Below are 19,912 nucleotides of genomic sequence, written 5' to 3'. Positions count from 1 at the left end.
ACAAAAGTTGGTTTCATATGTCAACAACGTTAACATTTTTTTCCTTTCCATGTTCTTTTCTCCAAATAAAAACAGAACCAACATTAGCAATTTTTCTTTCCCAGTTTGGGTATGATTTTTTTGTTTTGAAAACAGCATGGAAATTCCATAATGTATTTTAGTGTAGAATATTTAAAATATTTAATCAACTCTGCTGAAATAAACTGATTATTCTCTATAACTTTTTAGGAATATAATTAGATCAATACTGAGTATAATATCAAGTATATCTGAATAAATACTACCTCCAAAATACCGATCAGAGATTTTACATGAAATCTCATGAGTCTGAGACTCTTACATCTAATTACAGCTGAGAATTAACAGCCAAGTATTTTCCCACTGAACAAAATGGCAATTAGGCATATTATCCCTTTCAATATTTAGGCCTTTTATAGCTATAATTTCTGTTACACTGAACTACACTGTTCAGGTTTGCAAAGGTATAGAAGAATGTTTTAGTAATAGTTCATTAGGCCTGGCATAAACTTCCAGCAAATAAATCTATATGGCCTCAAATATAGTAATTACCTTTTAAACATAATTTAGGTTATCATATTTTTATCAAAGACATAAAGCATATTTCAAACAGCAATTGTTCATAGCTACCACGCAGGTAAGCCTCTTACACGGAGCCTGCAAATTTGTAGTACATGTTGTGATCCCCACACCTACAGAATCAGAACACCTTCACTGATTCACTCCACCTTTCACTCTGCCAATCCATCTGGCACTGCAAGGCATCTGTGACATTGCATGTCACTTGCCTGGACTGCAAAATCAGCCACTTCTAAGGCAGTGCTGTGATCATCCTTCACATAAGATCTAGTATCACACTAAGAGGAAAAGGTAATGGGATGTAATGGCTCAACACAAATTTAAGCCATGGCTTGGCAGCAGCCTGATGTGCTACACTGCAGAAATGGACACCACCATCACTACATAAATGATCACCACCTTTCAAATCCAAACATAATTTGAGTCACTGGTGTTCATCTTTGGGTTTGTGGATTACTTTTGACAGTAAGTATGTAAAAGCAAGCCTAACTTTTACTCTTTTCCTTGCAATACAAGTGAAGGAATTAAACTTCATTGCCTAACATATAGGAATCTGAATAGGAGTTGAAAGACCACTGATTAAAGTGGAAGTGTCAAGTGTTGTCTCCTGTGATGACATTATGGCTTCTTCCCTTCTAGAAATGAATGACATTTGGAACATCCACAATATGAACATCAGATGTCTCAGATCATTTATGAACTCAGAATAGGAAATTTTCTTCTGCTTCCCAGGCAGACTCCAAGATATTTCTGACACAGGGTATGTCACCCTCGCGGTGAAGCACAGTCTAATTCTTGGAGTTTTGGTAAACAAATGGGTTTGCCTACCTGTAGCCCCCTTCTGTGGAGCTGAGGTCTGAAGTGAGACTTCAAAAAACCAAGCCATCACAGATCCACCTCATTCTCTCTTACTGAAACCTAAATGCCACCTGCCTTAAACCTGATGGAAAGAATCAAAAACTGTTTTTGGAAATCTTTCTTTGTCAAACTAGAATTTACCAAGGCAAAGAGGACACTGTTTTTATTTTAAGAGAGAAATGTTTTAAACTTGAAGATGAATTCCTTCCTTGTCTGGCAAAAAAAAATAATAATAAAAAAATAAAAAAAGAAGGGAAGAAAGAAAGATAAGAGAAGGAACATTCCCAGATGTTTCCCAAATTTTCAGATAATGTGAAACCACACACATGACTTTCACAATTTATTCTGTTGGTTTTTACTCACCTCTGTGTCTCTGTATCTATCCTCATAGTCCAATCTATCCTTCTCTACAGATGTAAGTTTCAACTTCAGATTGGATATCTCTGCCATAAGATCCAGCTTCTGAGTTTCAAGGGATGTTCTGCTCAAAAGCTCCTGATTCGAGATAAAGAGGAACAGATCTGAAATATTCATCTGAAGAGGAAGAAATTGGTATTTTATTTCTACAGCTAAAGGCCTCTTTCAGAGAACAAACCATCATACTCCTTGCACTCTCTGAAGCACTGGACACAGCAATTAACCATCCGACAGACCCAGGCAGCTAGGATGCAGCTGAGATCATTGGGGCATTATCACAGGTTGGCTGCCAGGCTGAGAAAAAAAGCTTGTCTGTCATCACAGTTGCCCTGGGCAGCAAAGAGCTTTGAGGGGAATCCACCCATCCTGCCAGAGGCTTTTATTCAAGTCTCTTTGAAGTTCAGTGGGGAAATGCTCAAAGGAGAGCAGGACTGGATTCCTACAGTGTAAAGCAGCACTGACATTACCAAGTACAAAGACTTTAAAGCAAATATGGTAGAAAATTATCACTTACCTAAGTGACATCAAGGGATACAATACCTTGAACTAAATTTTGCTCTCATGGAAGCAAAATGCAGTTTATTAAGAAGGAACAAAGACAGACAGCGAGACAGAAAAGTGACTGTGAAATACCTGCTGCAGCATCTCTTCTGTGGCATTCAGTTTCTCTCTGTGTTCTTCCAAACAGAACTCCAGATCCCGAATCTTTTCTCCCTGGGCCTCCACCTGATCCGTAAGCACACTTACCTGTACAGAGGAGATAAAGGGATGCATATAAGTACCTCACACCCATACAGTATGTGTCACCTGAAAAACCGTATGTGAGTAACAGCACCAGTTGGGCTACAGATGAAATGGGACCATGGGAGGAGATGGTGCAGAAGAGTTCTACAGTGAGCACAGTGTACAGCAAACCTGATGGGAGGGCTTTCCTCTCACACTTAAGGGAATTCCAGCCAATTTTCCAGCAGACACTTTGCAATTCAGGGGACAAGGGATGGCTGCTGCATTTTATGACAAACAACTATGTCTTTGCCTGTTACTCCTGACTTAACAACCAAACAGCCAGTTATTCTGCTTTTCAAGTGATTGCACAGTGTACACAGTGTATGGCTTCTTCTTTTCACGCCTCTTCTGAATAAAGGTTATGTTTTAAACAGACTCTTTTGAGGAAATCTGCAGCACCACTGGGTAGCAAGACAAGCTGACTGGAGCAGAGCTTGATGCTACCACAGGTAGCCCTCAGGTCAGGTCCATGTCAGGGGACTGCAGCACGCCAGTGCAGGCAGAGAGGTGCCAGATAGTCCCAACACTGATGGCAGGAGTAACCCAGCTGGTCAGGGTGCCCAGGGCTGAGCTCGGAGGAGATCTATGGTCCCAGGACAGTGCAGCCTGGCAGCAGCAGATCAGAACCTCCAAGGAGCTGCTCACCTCCTCCTGCCCATTGGCCAGTCCTGCAGCTTTTGTCACCTTGCATGAGAACAATGCATGACAAGACATGTCACCTGACACAAACAGCATGTGAACAGTTAAAAATAAAAGGTGATTTTACAGATATATATGAATGTAAGATAGTGGCTTTGATGATTTGCTCAGCTAACAAGATCCAAAACTAGATCAGATACAAAGAAAGTAAGGCATTTAGATTTTTACTGCAATCTAAAGTCACACCCAAATCTGGGTTAACTCTCACATATCAGCAAGCCCTCCATCTACTGTTCAAGACAATATAACAGGGAAGAAATCCTCAGAGGTTTAATTGCATAAAACCAAAAAGTGTTACAAGTGCAAGGGCAGAAAAAAATAATTTAGGTGATGACTCACTTGCAGAACAAGAGATTCCTTATCATTTTCCAGACGAGCCAGCCTTTCTTGATATACATCTCCATTCCCAGATATGTGTCCATTAGTCTGAAAAAGACAGCAAATTTATATTGTCAGCTATCTTATGATAAGTATCATTCTTCAGTACTGCTTTCAAATCATTCCATGCCAGAAACTAATCTAATACCGTAACACTTAGCTTTTCAGTAAGGACATTTAAAATACAGTATTATGAGCCAGAAATATCCCACTGGCAGGGTAAATTTAAGTCGAAAGGGTTATCCTGATTACCATCATCCCAGGTTCCAACAACCATAGTTTTCCATGTAGTAAAATTCATCAGCTTCAAGTGACAGCCACAGATAATTTCCAATGCCAAACACTTAACAGTAACACTAACACAGACAAGACTGATAAGCAACTGTGTTGTAATAACGACCCTTAAGCTTTTCTCATCTGTGGATCCTTATGATTTTCAAGTGGAACAATGATATATGGAGAATTTAAGCCTACTGTCAACATCCTTGTTTTTTGTAGTCTGTGGACTATCAAAGGTCTGTAAAGCCACAGGCTTAAAATCACTGAGCCACATAAAAATGCCTCAGAAGCCTTACTGTTAATACTTTAAAGGAATTTATCAAGACAAAACTATCCTTTTTTAACTCAAAACAAAATCAGTTTTCTTCACTGAATTAGTAGGCAGAAAGCAAATCAGACTTTTTTCTTTTAAGATGGCAAATAACCAGCTAAAAACTTATCGCAATATTAACACAACCAAGAGTTTCAGCTCATGATTCTGCCTTTAAGAAGGACAACTATTACATGTCATTCAGTGTTATCAATACACTTACAGAGTACTATTTGTCTGCTCTGTTAAAGAACAGATTTGAAGTATTTCGCAGTTCCCAAACGGTTACAAATCAAATAAACCATCAACGCAGGATACATGACCACAGTTCAGAACAAGAGTTGTTCGGGGGCTTAAAGATGAGAAGGGAAGAACCTTCTGGTGACCCAGTTCTGGGGAATTCATCTATTGCACATGCAGCATTTGTTAACAAAATTCATGTTCAGTGGTATGCCACACGAAACTACACTTGCAGAGAGACAAATACCCTGAGACACACAAAGTGAAAAGAAGAATCAACTTACAATCCACCAAATGTGCATTAGGCTTCTTGCAAGTAAAATGATTTTTTTTTTTAAACACACAGTAAGATACATCCTTTTATATCAGGTACATTTTAGTTGGTATGGGTGAATGTCTGCACTCTAAACACATCTCTTTATAAAGCTACCTGAGGCAAAGGAGAAACAAAAATACATGCTAATGCTATCAGAGTCCACAGGAATCAGCAACTTTCTTGACAATAACTTCAATGCTCTTGAGCAGGGAGAAGGATTCTCCTTTATCCATATTCAAAGCAGTCTCAAAGTACTTTGTGATGAATGCTATATTCAGATCTCAGCTCAAGAAAGAAATTATTGTTCCCATCATTGCATGAATCCCTTGGAGTAGTCTGAAAAGCTGTCCTGAAATCCAGCATGATCAGCGCTGAGACTCCCACCAACTTCAAGGAGCCTTGTTTTCTCTCTCAACGTGTGATGAAAAGAAAAAAGGCCAGGGACTGTGGTGCCCCAGTGAGGCTGCAGCACCAGCCTGCCAAGAGAGGCCACACCAGTATATGAGCAGCAAGCCTCAGGCTTCTGCTCCAAGTGTCTCTTCCAAGCAGTTTGTCTCCCCACATTGCAGAGCATGCCTCAGGAGACCTCCTGGATAAACCACCTTTTCTATGTTTTGTGTTTCAGTCTGGGTGGTGGGAAAAACTCCTTTGTTTGAAACTGGAAGAACAAAATGCTCACCAGCACCAGTTAAAGATTGGGTGCAAACAGTAGGAGGTACAAAGTGTCTGAGCTCACCTTAGCAATGTCCTCAGGAAGCAAGGCTGTGTCAGGCAGCTTTTGACTGTGTAGCAGCAAACATGTCTCTCAAGCATCCATGTGTAACTTTCACAAGATGACCACATCTTCCCTTAAATTACGAGAGCTACGGCATACTAACAAAGGATGTTCCGTAGTAATTTGTACCAATAACTCATAATATAATGATACTCCATATCTGAATTATTTACCAGTAAGTCTTTCTGACCATCCAGAAACCAAACCACAGCAGAAGTACTCTATGCTTCTGAGTTTTCCCTGTTTTTATCCTGACCTCTAACAGAATTTAGCTCATGCCATAGAATTTCAGTTTCGTAACAGTTCAAATTAAGATGAAACAAGTCAAAGAGCTTCCAAAATGAACTCACTAGCTGCTCAGCTAGGACATTATGCTGTAAATCCTGTGATTTCACTTGGATGCACAAAAAAACCCAAACAACAAACACACTCATAGTTTTGTTGTTCTGTAGCTCTATTCTCAGGTAAAGTCCTCCAGTATCTCTCAGGCTCTTACCAAGCCTCCACAAGTACAGTATCTACATTTTGTAATACAAAAGACATTTATCAACACAGCATGTGTCTCTGATGTAAGAAAGGGATATTCATTCCCCTTTACAAAAAGGCAGCTGATGTGCAAAGGTGCCCTCCGTCCCTGCTGGGGCTCACACAAATGTCCTCATCAGAGTGCAAGACTCAAGACTCAGTTCCCTGCCTCCCAAACAACACACCAGTGCCCCAGCCACTGAACCTCTTGCTATTTCTAGACAATGCAACCAGACACAAATTAACTAAAACAAAATACTGCGTGAAGAGGTAAGTAAGCACTGGTTTCACACTACAATGAAAATATCTTTACCATGCTGTGAAAACTGATGAGGTGTTAAAGCAGAGTGTTAGTCATTAGGCACAACATCTTGCTAAGGCACCTTTGCTGTTAAACTCTGTTCACATTTCTCAAAACAAAAACAAAAACAAAAAAACCCACAAAACACCACAAACAACCTTTCTTGTTTAGCATGTTGTTCTTGGTTTTAAAATAGAAGCCCTTGGAGTATTCAGGCCATAGCTGCACATTGCCAATAGAAATGGAGAAGAAATGATTAGAACTTTGAAGAGAACTGGAGGCTGTTCTCCCACAAAACCAAACACAAAGATGTCTTTACTGGCAGTCACCATAAGTATTTTGTAAAATTTGCTTAAAAACAGACCTCCTGTAGTATAATGAAAACAGAAAGCATGGTGTACAACCCAACATCAGGTTGCTGTTTGAAATGTTGTAACTTCTCTGTAACACCTGCAATACCAGAACACATTTTAGCTATGAAGAGACGAAGTCACTGTCCTCAGTCACAGTAGAGGGAAAGATGAGAGTTGGAGAAATGACAATGCAGAGCGGCCACGGTACCTCTTTCTCTGAGCAGCAGCCCTGGCACCTCCTGCGGCGGTGTAAAGATCAGGGACTGGTGGGCAATGGCCACGCAATGCATTCTTTCATCTCTCCTCTGCTCTGTCCTCTTTCCCAAAGGTACAAAGTTGATGCTTGGCATGATTTTACTCTCAGAGAAGGACGAGAAGGAAGAGAGGAGATGAAATGGATCAGAAAAAGAATGGAGTAATGATGACAGAAGGCAGGGCTAGAGATAAATGGAGAGGGAAGATGCCCAAACACTGGATATGGGAAAGCAGCACATTATAAGATGGGGTGGAGAGAGCCCCTAACATGGAGGGAAGGGCTGCTGGGAGGTCTGAGAGATGGAGAAACACCAGGAGGGCTGGAGAGTGCAAGACCTGGTAGTTTCTCCCCATGAGACGAGCAGCCTCCCCTGGGATAGAATCCAGCAACTATTTCATCAGGCACAGCAATGTCTCTGCTTAAAAAAATGAAAAGAAAAGCAATTATCTGATTCAACAGCAACTGAAAGAGTATTTGGAGCATCTGGTAGTTCTGGACTAAATTTGTATCATCAAAGTCAATACTGGATTAACATAGCTTACAAGCTTTTCCATTTTCCAAAGAAGGCTCTTTTTCATCAGGAAAAGTTATCCTCAATTAAACAGTTAGACTTCGCATGTGTTTTCAGTTTAGGGATTAATTGTAAAACACTGGATGGGAAGACAATGCAGGTTTACCAGTACCAATCTTAATCCTAGAAACAAAAGAGCAGTTGTCACTATGCCACCAAGGCTTCTGAGAAGTTTGAGGTTAAGCATTTGCTTAAAATGCCTTATAAAACCAGACCCAGTGCACTTAAAACTCTAAAGATCAATCCATTACTAATCTGCTAAACCCATGTGCAAGCTTTGTTTGCAGTCATGTAAGTGTAAAAATCCACACTCCTCTAGAAGGAATTATTCCTGTAATAAGTAGATGCATCACAAGACTTTCACAGCTTTCCTGCCCTCACTCTTTAATCCATTTTCCCTAGAAACAAGTTCACAATCCAAATCATAGGAAAGTTTCTAACAGCTACTATTTTAAACTTCTAAAAGAAAAAGAAAAAAGATTCACTTTCCCTTCAATTGCTAAATTCTCCTTTCAAAAATAAAACTCATTTTTAGCCTGCTAAAGTTGATACCATTATTATCCTTCATTTTCTTTTCTGCTTTTGAGACAAATAAGCAGAACAAGTCACGCTGTTCTTGCTGAAGATGTGAGATGATTTGTATAAAAGGCACAGCCACTCCACAGTATTATTTTCTTGTACAGCAGATTGCGCTGTTCTGACCACCACAGCCCAGTCAACAGTTGGCCAAGTGGGCTTTCCCTGACCATCTGGAGTTAAATAAGAGCTCATCCACATGCTGAAGTTGTTCAGATGGTTATAATACACGTTATCTACACAGCTACCATTGCTTTGTCTGTTTTCTCAGTTTTAGGGAGTCCCTTGGAAGGGGGCTGCTTTGGTTTCAGCTCCAGAATCTCCCAGTTTTCCAAGCAAAGCATTCATCAGTCCCTCCCCATCATACAGAGCCTTGACAGCTTTACTCTTCCGAAGTATCAATTCCATCCCAAATTCACACTGGTAAAATCCATCTGAACATGATCCATGTTGGTGTTTAAACAGTTTGCGTGGAAGCCCACCACTCCCCTCCCAAACCTGCATCTCATGCCTCCTCACTGATTTTTGAGCCTGTTTCAAATGCTGCAGCAGCAGGCATGCAGACCAGCTGCTAAGCCTTTCCTAAAGTTTACAGATTAGCTCCTCCCTACAGAAAGAGCAGAGAAAAAAAAAAAAAAAAAAAAAAAAACACACACAAAAAAAAAACATGCTCAAAACCTCCACATTATCTTTTAGAAGCTCCCCTAAAGTAAAAGTGGAACCTGAAAGAAAATCAGCTTAAGACAGACCTTTACTCTGGGGGATTTACCTGAAACATTTTCTAAGTATAGAGTACAGCTGTTGAATGGGGAAGATGCAACCATTTCAAGATAATCAGTTTCTTTAACAGCAGCTCATCTGGTATCTTGTACAAGAGAAAGACAAAGTGCTTTCGTCCAATTCCCTCACAGCGCTGCCCAGCTACAGCTTGTCACTCAGAGCAAAGCAAGAGCCAGAACAGAGATACCCTACCTTATTTAGCCAGATGCAGTGCCCGTGAATATCCCAGCTATACTCCATGCTGCTTGCAGCTATCTTCATGCACGTAAGGGTAAGAGTGAGCGTGGCAGGCTGCTGAGGCAGGGAGCAGCAGCCCCGGCGCTGCCAAAGCCCGCTGCACCAAGTGGTGCTGTCAGGGCTCCTCTGAACTGTGATGGAGAGTTTAAACGAGGGCAGGTCTCCTCTTCTCACCAAGGATAGAGGAGAAGGTGGCACCAGCGTGGGAGATGTGGGAAGCAGAGCGCGGCACAGCCGCAGTGCTCCTCAGGCGGAGCAAGTGGCTCCTCTGGGAATTAACACATCAAAGCCCGGGAAGCTCAACCCTTCATCTTCCAACCGGAGCCTGCCCAGCTCCACCACACTGGCAGGGACCACAGAGCACAAACTGGTACCTTCACCTACCTGTGGGATAAACAGGAGGGAGTTTGCTTTTCTTAATGGGTTGTTAATTGGAGAAGCTGGAAGAACACATGTAATTCACACATAGGTGCCAAGGAAAAGAGGAAGGAAGAAGTTGACTAAATGGTCCCCGATCTCACCAGTGCCTTGTCTCAATTTATGTTGTACTTTAAAACACACAAAATGCCACAGTAACAACTAACATTCGTCCCAGTGTTTCAGTTCCATTTTAACCAGTATCATCATCAGCATAACAAATCCTTACTATTTTTGACCACAGAGCCTAGCTCGCTGAGTCCCATGATTATCTAAAATAGCACAGCTTTTATAATGAAGAAGAAACATTTACAACTAACATTGACAGATTAAAAAAAAAAATAAATCAAAAACATGATGCTGAATAATCCAGAAGAAAAAAGAAGAACAGAAGAGGCACAGAAACCACACTTTTTAAGCCAGAGGGATGCATTTTGGATTCCAAATTGTGATTTTTGAATTCTCTGCCATCAGGGCTGCCCTGTGCTCTTTTGCAGGACCACCCAGGTTGTTCTCACTGTTGATAAACTCAACTGCGATGCATGAATATGCCAAGTCAAGATGTGCTGTTAATGAACCCATATCACCTTCCACTATTAAAAACACAGCATCCTGCATGATCACTTTTAGCAAGAAGCAGGGTCCTGCATTTCAACTAGCTCTCTCATGAACAAAAAGTATTACTGGGAGGCTGTTTGTAATGGCAGACTGAGAGAACATCACACGACTCCTTTCATATTGTAACTAGAGAAGAGATCTCAAACAGGTGTTTGGTTGTAAAACTTGCATGCCACACATTACCATAAGGACCTTTCAGTAGCTGAACTCAACATAAGCACAAGCTGAGCCAAATGAATGTACTATACACCCACACTAAGACAATCAAACAACAAACTCTGGTTCGAAGACATTTTTTTCATGAATAAAAAATACGAGACAACTTCTGGCTAACCAAACCGCTTCCACAACTTGGGAATTGCTTTGTCTTCCAAATACGCTAATGTACCTTCGGAAGATTACAAGCTATGTTTATCCAGACAGGAAAACTCCTCTCAGAAACGTAATACTCACTTGTATTAACTCTCATTACTCCTTGCCACTCTTGGGAAGAATTAACTCATTGAAAAAGTGTTAAAATTTGAGACTGGTCTGTCATAGGACACTCTGGATTACACAAGACACTAGGGGACCACAGCTCACACTATCATCTTCAGATGAGCTGAAAACATTCTTTGAGAAATCTTTAAAGGCTGTTAACTGTCTTTTATTTTAATGCTCTCATATTCAACTTACAATGCTGCAGAAAGTCACTTCTGAAACTAAAACCACAATTGCACTTGTTGCTATGGATCATGGTGAATTTTAAAGAAAAAGTATTACCCCAGCTCTGCAGTTCAAGGAGCGCTTAATTTAAAGAGGAGATGGCACACCATATGAACTCTAACAGGACATATATAAATGTTCAGATGAGGAGCTTGAAGAAACTGGCTGTTAGGTTTGGGAAGGGACTTTCCACCCACGTGTAACCCTTTACTCTCCTTTTTAACAAGATCCAGTTGGTTTCTTCTTTCTGAGAAGGTTGTTTAATAAGTACATGTAGTATTAAAAAAAAAAAAGTCAAGAAAAACAACAACCAGAAATAAAAATGTCTCCTGTTTATTTAATCTGAAGAGAAAGTGGAGCAACATTCATGACTAGGAGCAAGATTTTTTTTTTTTTTCAAGAGATAGATCTGTCAGCTTCTCGTTGCTGGAACTTTCAGCATCCCCAAAGCAATGGGGTTGCCTTGGTCTTGCAAAAGGCAGAATTTCAATTAAGATAGTCTTGTTACTGGTAATGACATTACAGATCACTCACACATCTACATTCAGACCAGAAGCTCCACATCCGGAGTACAGCACATGTTTTATTAAACCACACATCATAATGTATTATGCACTTCTGTTGATCAGAAGAAATCTGAAAAGCCCCAAGACTGTGCAATAGTTGTGAGATCTGGCTATGGATTTCACAGCCAGTCCCCTGAGAAAGCATGTAGTCCCAACACTTCAGACCTTAGAAAAGGCTTAAGTCCTTTTCCAGACTTTGAACAAATGGCCTAATTTCTAGTTTTAATCACAGCATTCACCTACCACCCATTTGCACATAGAGATATGCATGATTTCAGCAAAGATATTTTTTTAGCTGTAGATGGACAACTGGAAATGTTGCAGTTACACCAGCTTATCTGTGCAAGACAAGGCTGCATTTGCAACTTCTCTGGAACTCCCCAGTGGAAACCATCTGATCTCTCCTCATGGAAATGCTCTGCCAGATGTCCAGGCACTGTACGTGTGCTCTGGTGTCACGTGGCCATCTGGCATTCACCATTTAAAAAAAGCAGGATAAGGCACTTTAACTCTTTAGTGCGTTTTGAGTGCTTGCACAGACTTCTCTAATGCTTGTCATGCACACTGTGAGGAGCAGAAATAGGTCACTGAGTGGCACAGGGACGCAAGGCAACACATTCAGACGTGGTGAAATTGAATCCTCTGCCTTATTTTACAGAAGTGAGCAACTCTGGGAGACTGCTGTCAGACACTTTTCCCAACTAGGGCATCGGCGGTTTCCCTTTGGAGGCCAGGAGAGGATTTTTCTCTTGTGACACACTGTTTGGCAGCAGCAAACACTATTTTTGTTTTCCTCTAAGACAGAGAAGACTTGGTTACGGCTAAGCCAGGACATCATACACCAGTTCTAGTGGATTTGAATAGTCTGGTGGCTGCAGCTTCTTCACGCGTGGAGGATTAAACCAATTCACATAAGGGAGGTGTTTTCCTTTCCTCCGTAAGGATGGGTATCCTTGCAGACAGCCTTTCTGTAAATCATCAGGGCACTTCACCTAAAACCTGCCCTACTTAGATAGGGACTGATGACACTGGTGGCACCTGTAAATCCCACACTCTTCACCTACAGCACAGTACAAAGCCTAACTTTGTCTTCCTACTAGGGGTTTTAAGAGAGAGTATGTGGGAATAATTTGAGGCAGTCCGAGGAGAAACATGTATGGAATAGCTATTTCTGCTGTCTTTTGCAGAATCATTTTCAGTGTTCAGGTGGCACTAAACTGAACAGCACAACAGAGCCCTTCCGCTTCCAGATTCAGCTCACTGCTACCATGAAAACCATTGCTGCCTAATTGCTACATGGTGATCCATGTCAAAGTGGTCTGAAGGCTACTACTGCAGCTCCTAACAGCCAGGCATTCCTAAATCACACATTTGCTGCCCCATAGGGAGACTGACCTTCACCTCACTAATCTCAGCAGACACTGCAGCCTCAAGCCAGGCTGTTGGGCTCCTTTACTCCAGAATAACACATGGTAGATCAGTGTAGACTACCAATAACTATGCACCCCATGGGGAGAAGTTAATTTTCAAAGGCTGTTTATGTGGCATACGAGCACTTATTTATTTTTCAAGGTCATACTTGCATGAAAGCTGTTAAGTCCTTTTTTCTGCTCCACACAGAGCAGAGTCCAGTTATAGCGATGTTCACTGGTGTATGTTACAGGGTAAGGAAATGCTGATGCCAGCAAGATCTCTGCATTTTTTAAAGATCTGATTTAAATGTCATTCCTGCCTCCTCCTGATCTTAATGTTTACTGCCACACCAACAGCAGGGGTGAGATCTAAGTCGCGTGGGAGTCAGTGGAAAAGCTCCCATGTGTTTCACAAAGCTTAAGGCATTTTCAGATGAGTAGTTCAGAGCAAAATAAAAATTATTTTAAAAAAGAAAAAAAACACCAACAGAGCACTCTCCCCTCAAACCCTGCCATAAGAGTTGCACAAGCGAGCCAAGCCATGTTAACCCAGGTCCCTACCTCTTCCCAGGGTGCTGTGCCCAGCCTGTGTGCCACTAGATGGCACGTCAGGTCATGCCAAGCCAACTGCAGCCTGACACCTGGTTGTGCTCCCAGGGCACAGGTTCTGCCACAGGAGTGCTGGTAGGTCACTGGGGCCCCTCACAGAAAGTGGTGTGCCGGGCAGTGTTGCATGCTGTAGCTGATCACCAAGATGAAACTGTTTATCAAGAGAAAAATGCATTGTGTAGTATCAGCTGTAGCTCCACGGTGAACAAACCCTTTCTGAGGGGAGGTGTGATGTCCACAGGACAGGATCAGGTGACAGGTGGTTTCTCATACTCATAGCTACTGGCTGTAGTGACGCATTGGGTGCAACATGGAGTCACCACAGTGTATGCCTGTCCAGTGTCAGACCTGTGTTCAACAGACCTGGCAACCCTCATTTCAGCAGTATGGCATCACCTTGGCCAACATCTTGGTGTGTCAGAGGAGGGGACGGACCGGGATGATGCCACAGACAGATTTGGCAAAATCTGCAGAAGCACACAACTTCATCTGTTCTAACAGCCACAGACTGACTTAAACCCTGAAACACAGCCTCCAGAAATAAGCCTTGATTTCCCATTAGAGCTTCACTGAAATTTGTGCATACACAGGCCTCCACAGCAAGGCAAAGTGCCACAAACCACGAGCTTTTCGTTTTTTGAGGTCTTTTCATTGGCCCTATAAAGAAGACACCAATCATAGGGCACCCAAAGGCCACACCAGTGGGTCCTTAGAAGTGCTGCCATATAACTCACATCCTGATAAATACAACATTTTATTTCCCTGTTTAGTCTTCAGGTAGCCTCCACTTTTGAATAATATTTGATTTTTGGAAAAAAAAAAAAAAAAAAAAGAAAAAAAAGAAAAAGTTGGGGAAAGAACACCCTTATCAGGTATCTTTAAAACAGAGATAACAGAAACTAATAGATCCACAAACAGAAAATTGAAATATAGTTTGGTTTCAAGGTTAAAGGGATGCTGAGCATATACACCACTCAATTCTGTTATAAACCAGGTAAGGAAGTCCAATAGCAACCATAAAAAATACGCTGCCAAATACACTTTTTAGTGAGAAGTTCATATTGAGAACTTTCTTTTTCCATTTATGTGTCTGACTCCTATAAAGATGACTTTCCCTAACCCTCTGAGTTGAAACTCCAGTTACTGAAAAACTTCTGCTCACTAAAATGAGGCACAGTATACATCTAAGAAAGTGAAAGCCAACCTGTTGCACAAAGTATTTAGGCAACAGCTCTTCTGAGACCCCACTGTAGCATCTCCAAATAAAACCCTGTACCTTTGGTTCTTTGAAACCAACCCTAAAGCTTTCAAAGGCCCTGCATAAAACACAGGTGAAATGAGGCAAGACCATACCATTTGACTTTGGAGCCATTCAATCAGAGCCTCTGCCGTCGAGTCTGGGACCTGGCAGCGCAGCCCCTCTCTCTCGTCTGCTTCCATCATCTCCAGCAAGCCCCGCAAGTCCTCCACTAGGTGCAGTGCCCGCAGGCCCCCCATGAAGGGAGAAGTGGGGGACTGGCAGTCAAAAATGCCGTTGGAGTATTCCAGTGCCTTTGAACCTGCATTGAACAAAACCACAGGGAGTGAGGCACAGGGCAAGCAGGTAGGACAGGCAGCCACAGGAGATGGACAGCAAGGATTAGAAGTGTCATGTGGCATTTGCTACTGCTAGGAATTGATCTCAACCAATCTTGGCACTGGTGCTGCATCCTGCCCCCTCCCTCCCCACACAGCACCCTACAATATGGAGGGGGCAAGCCCTTGCTGACGTATATTTGGAATTCCACCACCTCTGGCAGTTTTAGTGGACAGGAGGAGGTGGGCTGATCTGACAGAAGATGCATGTGCCATAACAGCACCCAAGAGGTTGTGGCATGGGCTGGGCTTCCACTCCCAAGGATACATTGGAGGGTGAAACTACTGTGGAGGGAACAGGCTCACGTGGTAATGCTTTGAGTAACCTTTTGGGGACTACATGACCCAAGTCAGACCCCAATGATTTCCAGAGGAAATAGTGCTGAGCACTTCTCGTGTAGAAATATGTTACTCTGCTCCAATGCACTGGATTTTTTTTTATTTTATTTTTTCTAAGAATATAGAGATATATGGAGACAAACAAAAAACCTAAATCACTTCTACAATGCAAAAATTTAATTAAATTAAAGCCCAACAGTTTAACATGGTAGCACTGACACCTGCATGTTAATAAAGAAAAAAAAAACAAAAACTTTTATTTGCATAAATTCACAGTATTTATGTTTGACCTATATTAGAAGTTGCTATATGTTAAGTAAGGAAGGGAACTACAAATTCAGAATTAAGGCTGATTTCAATCAACCCAGCTAATTCCAACTAGAATTTCACCACACTGATTTGTGACCTTAATACTGTAATGCCTCAGCACAATCTTTCTGACAGAGCATCAGCTTTTGTACTGTCAACTTTGGGAAACTACAGAGCTATGCCATACATGCCCTGCCATGAACCTTCATTCATCTTATCTGGGAAGCCAAAAAAAAAAAAAAAAGCAGGCATAATTCCCTTGGAAAAAAAAAATGGAGCAAGAAATCCCCACAAAAGCATAAGACATGTTCAGACACATGGTTAAAGTCTGTGGTGACTTAAACATCCCAATATCACGTTTTATTTTTGTTTTAAACCTCATCCTGCTATAACCAACTTCGGCTCTTGGAAACACAGATGCATGATCTGATCCAAGCAACAGTATCTACTTACAAGCTGTGACTTTAGAAATTTCCATATGTATTTTTATTCACTATGATCCATCTGAATCCACTTTACATGCATGCCTGATAAGTGTCCTTAATATCTTTGGAAAAATTGCAGAGAAAAATTGTTGTTCAAGCAAAGGACAGACCGTATGTCTTTTTTTTTTTTTTCCTCCCCTAAGGGAAATAATTTTAAATGTAACTATTAAAGACTTTATGACTGTGTTGCTACCCTTGCAGAATATTTTTCAGTTTGGGTAGCTGTTTGCACAGTGCTGCTGGAATAGGAGTAAACTATTAACTTCTTGCTGCTTTGCTCCTCTGTGTTGTGCACTTACATTATTTTCTAACTCACTAGACTCAACTTAAAAAGCAGAAGTTGTATAATCTGTGTTCCCTCTCCTTTGTCCACTTAAAATTTACAGGTACTTATAAAAAGCACTAATATTAAAGGCAGGTCCAAATGACATGCTTATACCCAGAGTATTCCAATTTTGAAAAAAGGAAAAATCAATTCATGTTTTAACTCTTCCAAGTTGAAGGAAATCCAGAATAGTTGATATTAGCCAACCTGTCTCTTCCTGCCATGCAGCAGCTCTTTAAACATACTCATGCTGGTTTGAAATGTGCCTTATCATTGGCTTTCATGGTGCTGCATGCACCAGCTGAACTGTATCACTCAGCCATTTTGAGCAGCATTTTGATTGAGGTTGGGAGAAAAACTACAATCCATTTAGCTGTGTCTGTGTGTGAAAGTCTGTGCAACCCTCCACTTTATTTATTTGTAATCTCTAAGCCATAAGGCAAGATGCCAAACACGATAACCAGTGTATGACCTCCTCAGCCTGAAACTCTGCCTTCTGGGTACGAAAAAGGAGGACCGAACCAGTTAAATGAATAAGCAGCCCCAAGCATTTACCTGCTATGATGCCATCCATCTGCTCCAAAGCCGCAGCAAGCATGTCACTTGCATCACTCATCATCTTCTCTCTTCTTAGGGATGATCACCAGCTCCACCATAAGGAACAATAAAACACCAGTCGTGTGAGTTGGATCCAGAGCCTGAAGTCTGCAATTCAATCTGCAAAAGAAAATTTAATTTCATTGCATGTTGTCTGAATTCAGACACCACCGTTGCTGGACCAGTAACAAAACTGAGGCCATTTGCTGATCACAAGACTGGGAGATGTTCATTACCAGTCATGAAATGGCATTTTGAAGAAACAAAGCACCAGCTTAATGACCCAGGGCCTACTTTTGGTCAGCTTGTAGCCTGCAGGTCCATGCCACTGATGAGGCATCCTGCAGAGCATTTCAGAAACCCCAGATGGCACTTCAGAGAGCCACACACAGAAGACACAGGCCTTCGAATGCTAACAGGAAGCAGCAACTCAGCAATAAACCAAGTGTCTCTCTTGTATTTTTGTTCCCCGTGAATTTTATGGTATGGAAGGAAAGTCTGACTGTTCACCCAAGTTCTGGATATCTGACAATCCAGAAGTCCTGGCTGCGCAGCCATTTGCCTATAGGCAGGGTATCTCCAATGCCCAAGACTCAAAGGAAATTGCATGTGTGCACGGACCATCCCCCTGAAGACATCATTCCCACCTTAGCAGAGACTCACACCACAACGCTGCATCTGATCTCACTCCAAAGCTCCTGAAGGCCAGATCTGGTCCCTGGAGAAGTATTTCCAGTAGAGACTAGAAAAGCCAGCCTGCCCAAGGCACTGCCTGCGTGGGTGAACTAGCAGAGCCAACATCCCAGTGGGACCCATGAAGAGAGCACTATTATGAGTTAAGCACGTGCTTCAGTACTCAGCCGAGCTGTGGCTGCAGAGGGCAGAGGTGCAGCAGATCCTTCCCACACAGCATAATGGACACATGAGCCCCTGAAAACACCCAGATTGCCATGGCTTTCATCTGGACATAATGGACACATGAGCCCCTGAAAACACCCAGATTGCCATGGCTTTCATCTGGACATAATGGACACATGAGCCCCTGAAAACACCCAGATTGCCATGGCTTTCATCTGGGACAGGCAAGACTACATCTGCTCTAAATACAGTTACAGAACAAAGATAAACAAACACCGGGAAGGAAAACTTGCTTTAACCTTTTGCATAACCTGCCATTTGGTTTTTGCACTAGGCCACATTGCTGCTGACATTTGCCCCAACATAAGCAATTGATAAAGTTGTTCACAGTATCTCTGGCATAAGTCCTGAGCATCAGAAAAACATGTTATAAATTACTATGCATCAGAAATACATGTTATAAACTGAATTTTCCCTCCTATGAGTCACCTAATTGGTCTGACCCAGCTGGAAGATATCTCTTACTGGAGGCTGCCTGCTAGCTTTGATGAAATGCTAGCCCTGAAATATCAGCAAACATTTCATCTTCTAGATCAGAACTTTTTTTTTTGCATAAAGCAGGTCCAAAGACTAAGATAATTTTTGAATGACAGCACAGGCTAATGCAGTTTTGGCAAATGCCTTGCTCTATTTATTTAGTTGCCAGAGTTATAAAAGCCAAAAGAACTTCAAAAAGTGAAAGCACCTGGAAGTGAAGGTGTTGCAAAACTACAAATGTGGTAGCACCACATTGGCAACTTGAACCTTCAAAGAGGCAGACCTTGATTTTAAAAAACTTAAAGCAGGAGAATGCCTGCATAATATGCAGCTCCTGCAAGATATTCATCTAGTGTCTGTATGTCTGATTAAAAGAGTAGCAAACTCAGTTTTTGAAAAGGCATTCACCAGGACAATTCTGAACACAGCCTTGTCCCTTTTCTTTTAGGATTTCCTAGCTCTGATAACCAGGTCCTGCTAAAACATAGCAAATATAGTTATTTATGAACGAAGAATATGAACAACCTATGCTGGATTTCTCTCTGAAGGCAAAGAGCACAAAGAGAAGCCCAGGACTGCTACTGCCCTTAAACAAAATGCCGATTCCTTGCAGCTCTAAGTGGAAAAGGGCCAACATCACAGGGCACCCACAAACTCACAACAGCCTATTAATAAATGGGAATTCGAAGTGCCCACGATCCCCCCGATGTGCATAAATACCTGATGGGAGGTAGTGAAGAAGACACAGCCAGGCTCTCCTCTGTGGTGTCCAGTGACAGGACAAGAAGTGATGAGCACAAATAAAAACACAGGAAATTCCTCTGAAATATTTTAGCTGCAGGCTTAAAATGTGTTAAGGAACAGAGTGTTCCCTTATTGTATCACATCTGCTCACAGCACACCCCTTGTTTCTCACCTTGTATTTAGGAAAAAAATTAACTGTGGGCAAGGAACTGCTAATTTCACAGAATTGTCTAGGTTGGAAGAGACCTCAAGATCATCGAGTCCAACCTCTGACCTCAAACTAACCAGTCCTCCACTAAACTATACCACTAAGCTCTACATCTAAATGTCTTTTGAAACCTCCAGGGATGGTGACTCAACCACTTCCCTGGGCAGTCCATTCCAATGCCTAACAACCCTCTCAGTAAAGAAGTTCTTCCTAATATCCAACCTAAACCTCCCCTGCCACAACTTTAGCCCATTCCCCGTCGTCCTATTACTGGGCACGTGGGAAAATAGACCA

The 19,912-nt window shown here is 41.8% G+C and overlaps 1 protein-coding gene across 18 annotated transcripts in view; it reads right to left on the bottom strand.

Annotated features, from left to right (window-relative positions):
* PPFIBP1 (PPFIA binding protein 1) overlaps positions 1–19,912 on the bottom strand; it is a 113,071-nt gene that overhangs the window by 36,575 nt on the left and 56,584 nt on the right. For 16 of the 18 annotated variants that reach the window (XM_068656265.1, XM_068656300.1, XM_068656227.1 and 13 more), the window contains exons 2-6: positions 17,230–17,391; positions 14,935–15,140; positions 3,697–3,783; positions 2,506–2,619; positions 1,819–1,950 (exon numbers count right to left, since the gene is read on the bottom strand). In XM_068656265.1, the coding sequence (XP_068512366.1) occupies positions 1,819–1,950; positions 2,506–2,619; positions 3,697–3,783; positions 14,935–15,140; positions 17,230–17,293 (603 nt within the window). In that variant the 5' untranslated portion in view covers positions 17,294–17,391. Of the gene's footprint in view, positions 1–1,818; positions 1,951–2,505; positions 2,620–3,696; positions 3,784–9,209; positions 9,474–14,934; positions 15,141–17,229; positions 17,392–19,912 lie in introns of those variants that run through there. The other 2 variants (XM_068656329.1, XM_068656337.1) reach the window with 2 other exon arrangements.

Source organism: Anas acuta, chromosome 1, assembly GCF_963932015.1.
Source record: "Anas acuta chromosome 1, bAnaAcu1.1, whole genome shotgun sequence".
In the NCBI taxonomy this organism is placed as follows: Eukaryota; Metazoa; Chordata; class Aves; order Anseriformes; family Anatidae; genus Anas; species Anas acuta.
Note: the sequence above shows the minus strand (reverse complement) of the source record. Positions and strands in the feature narration are given on the sequence as shown.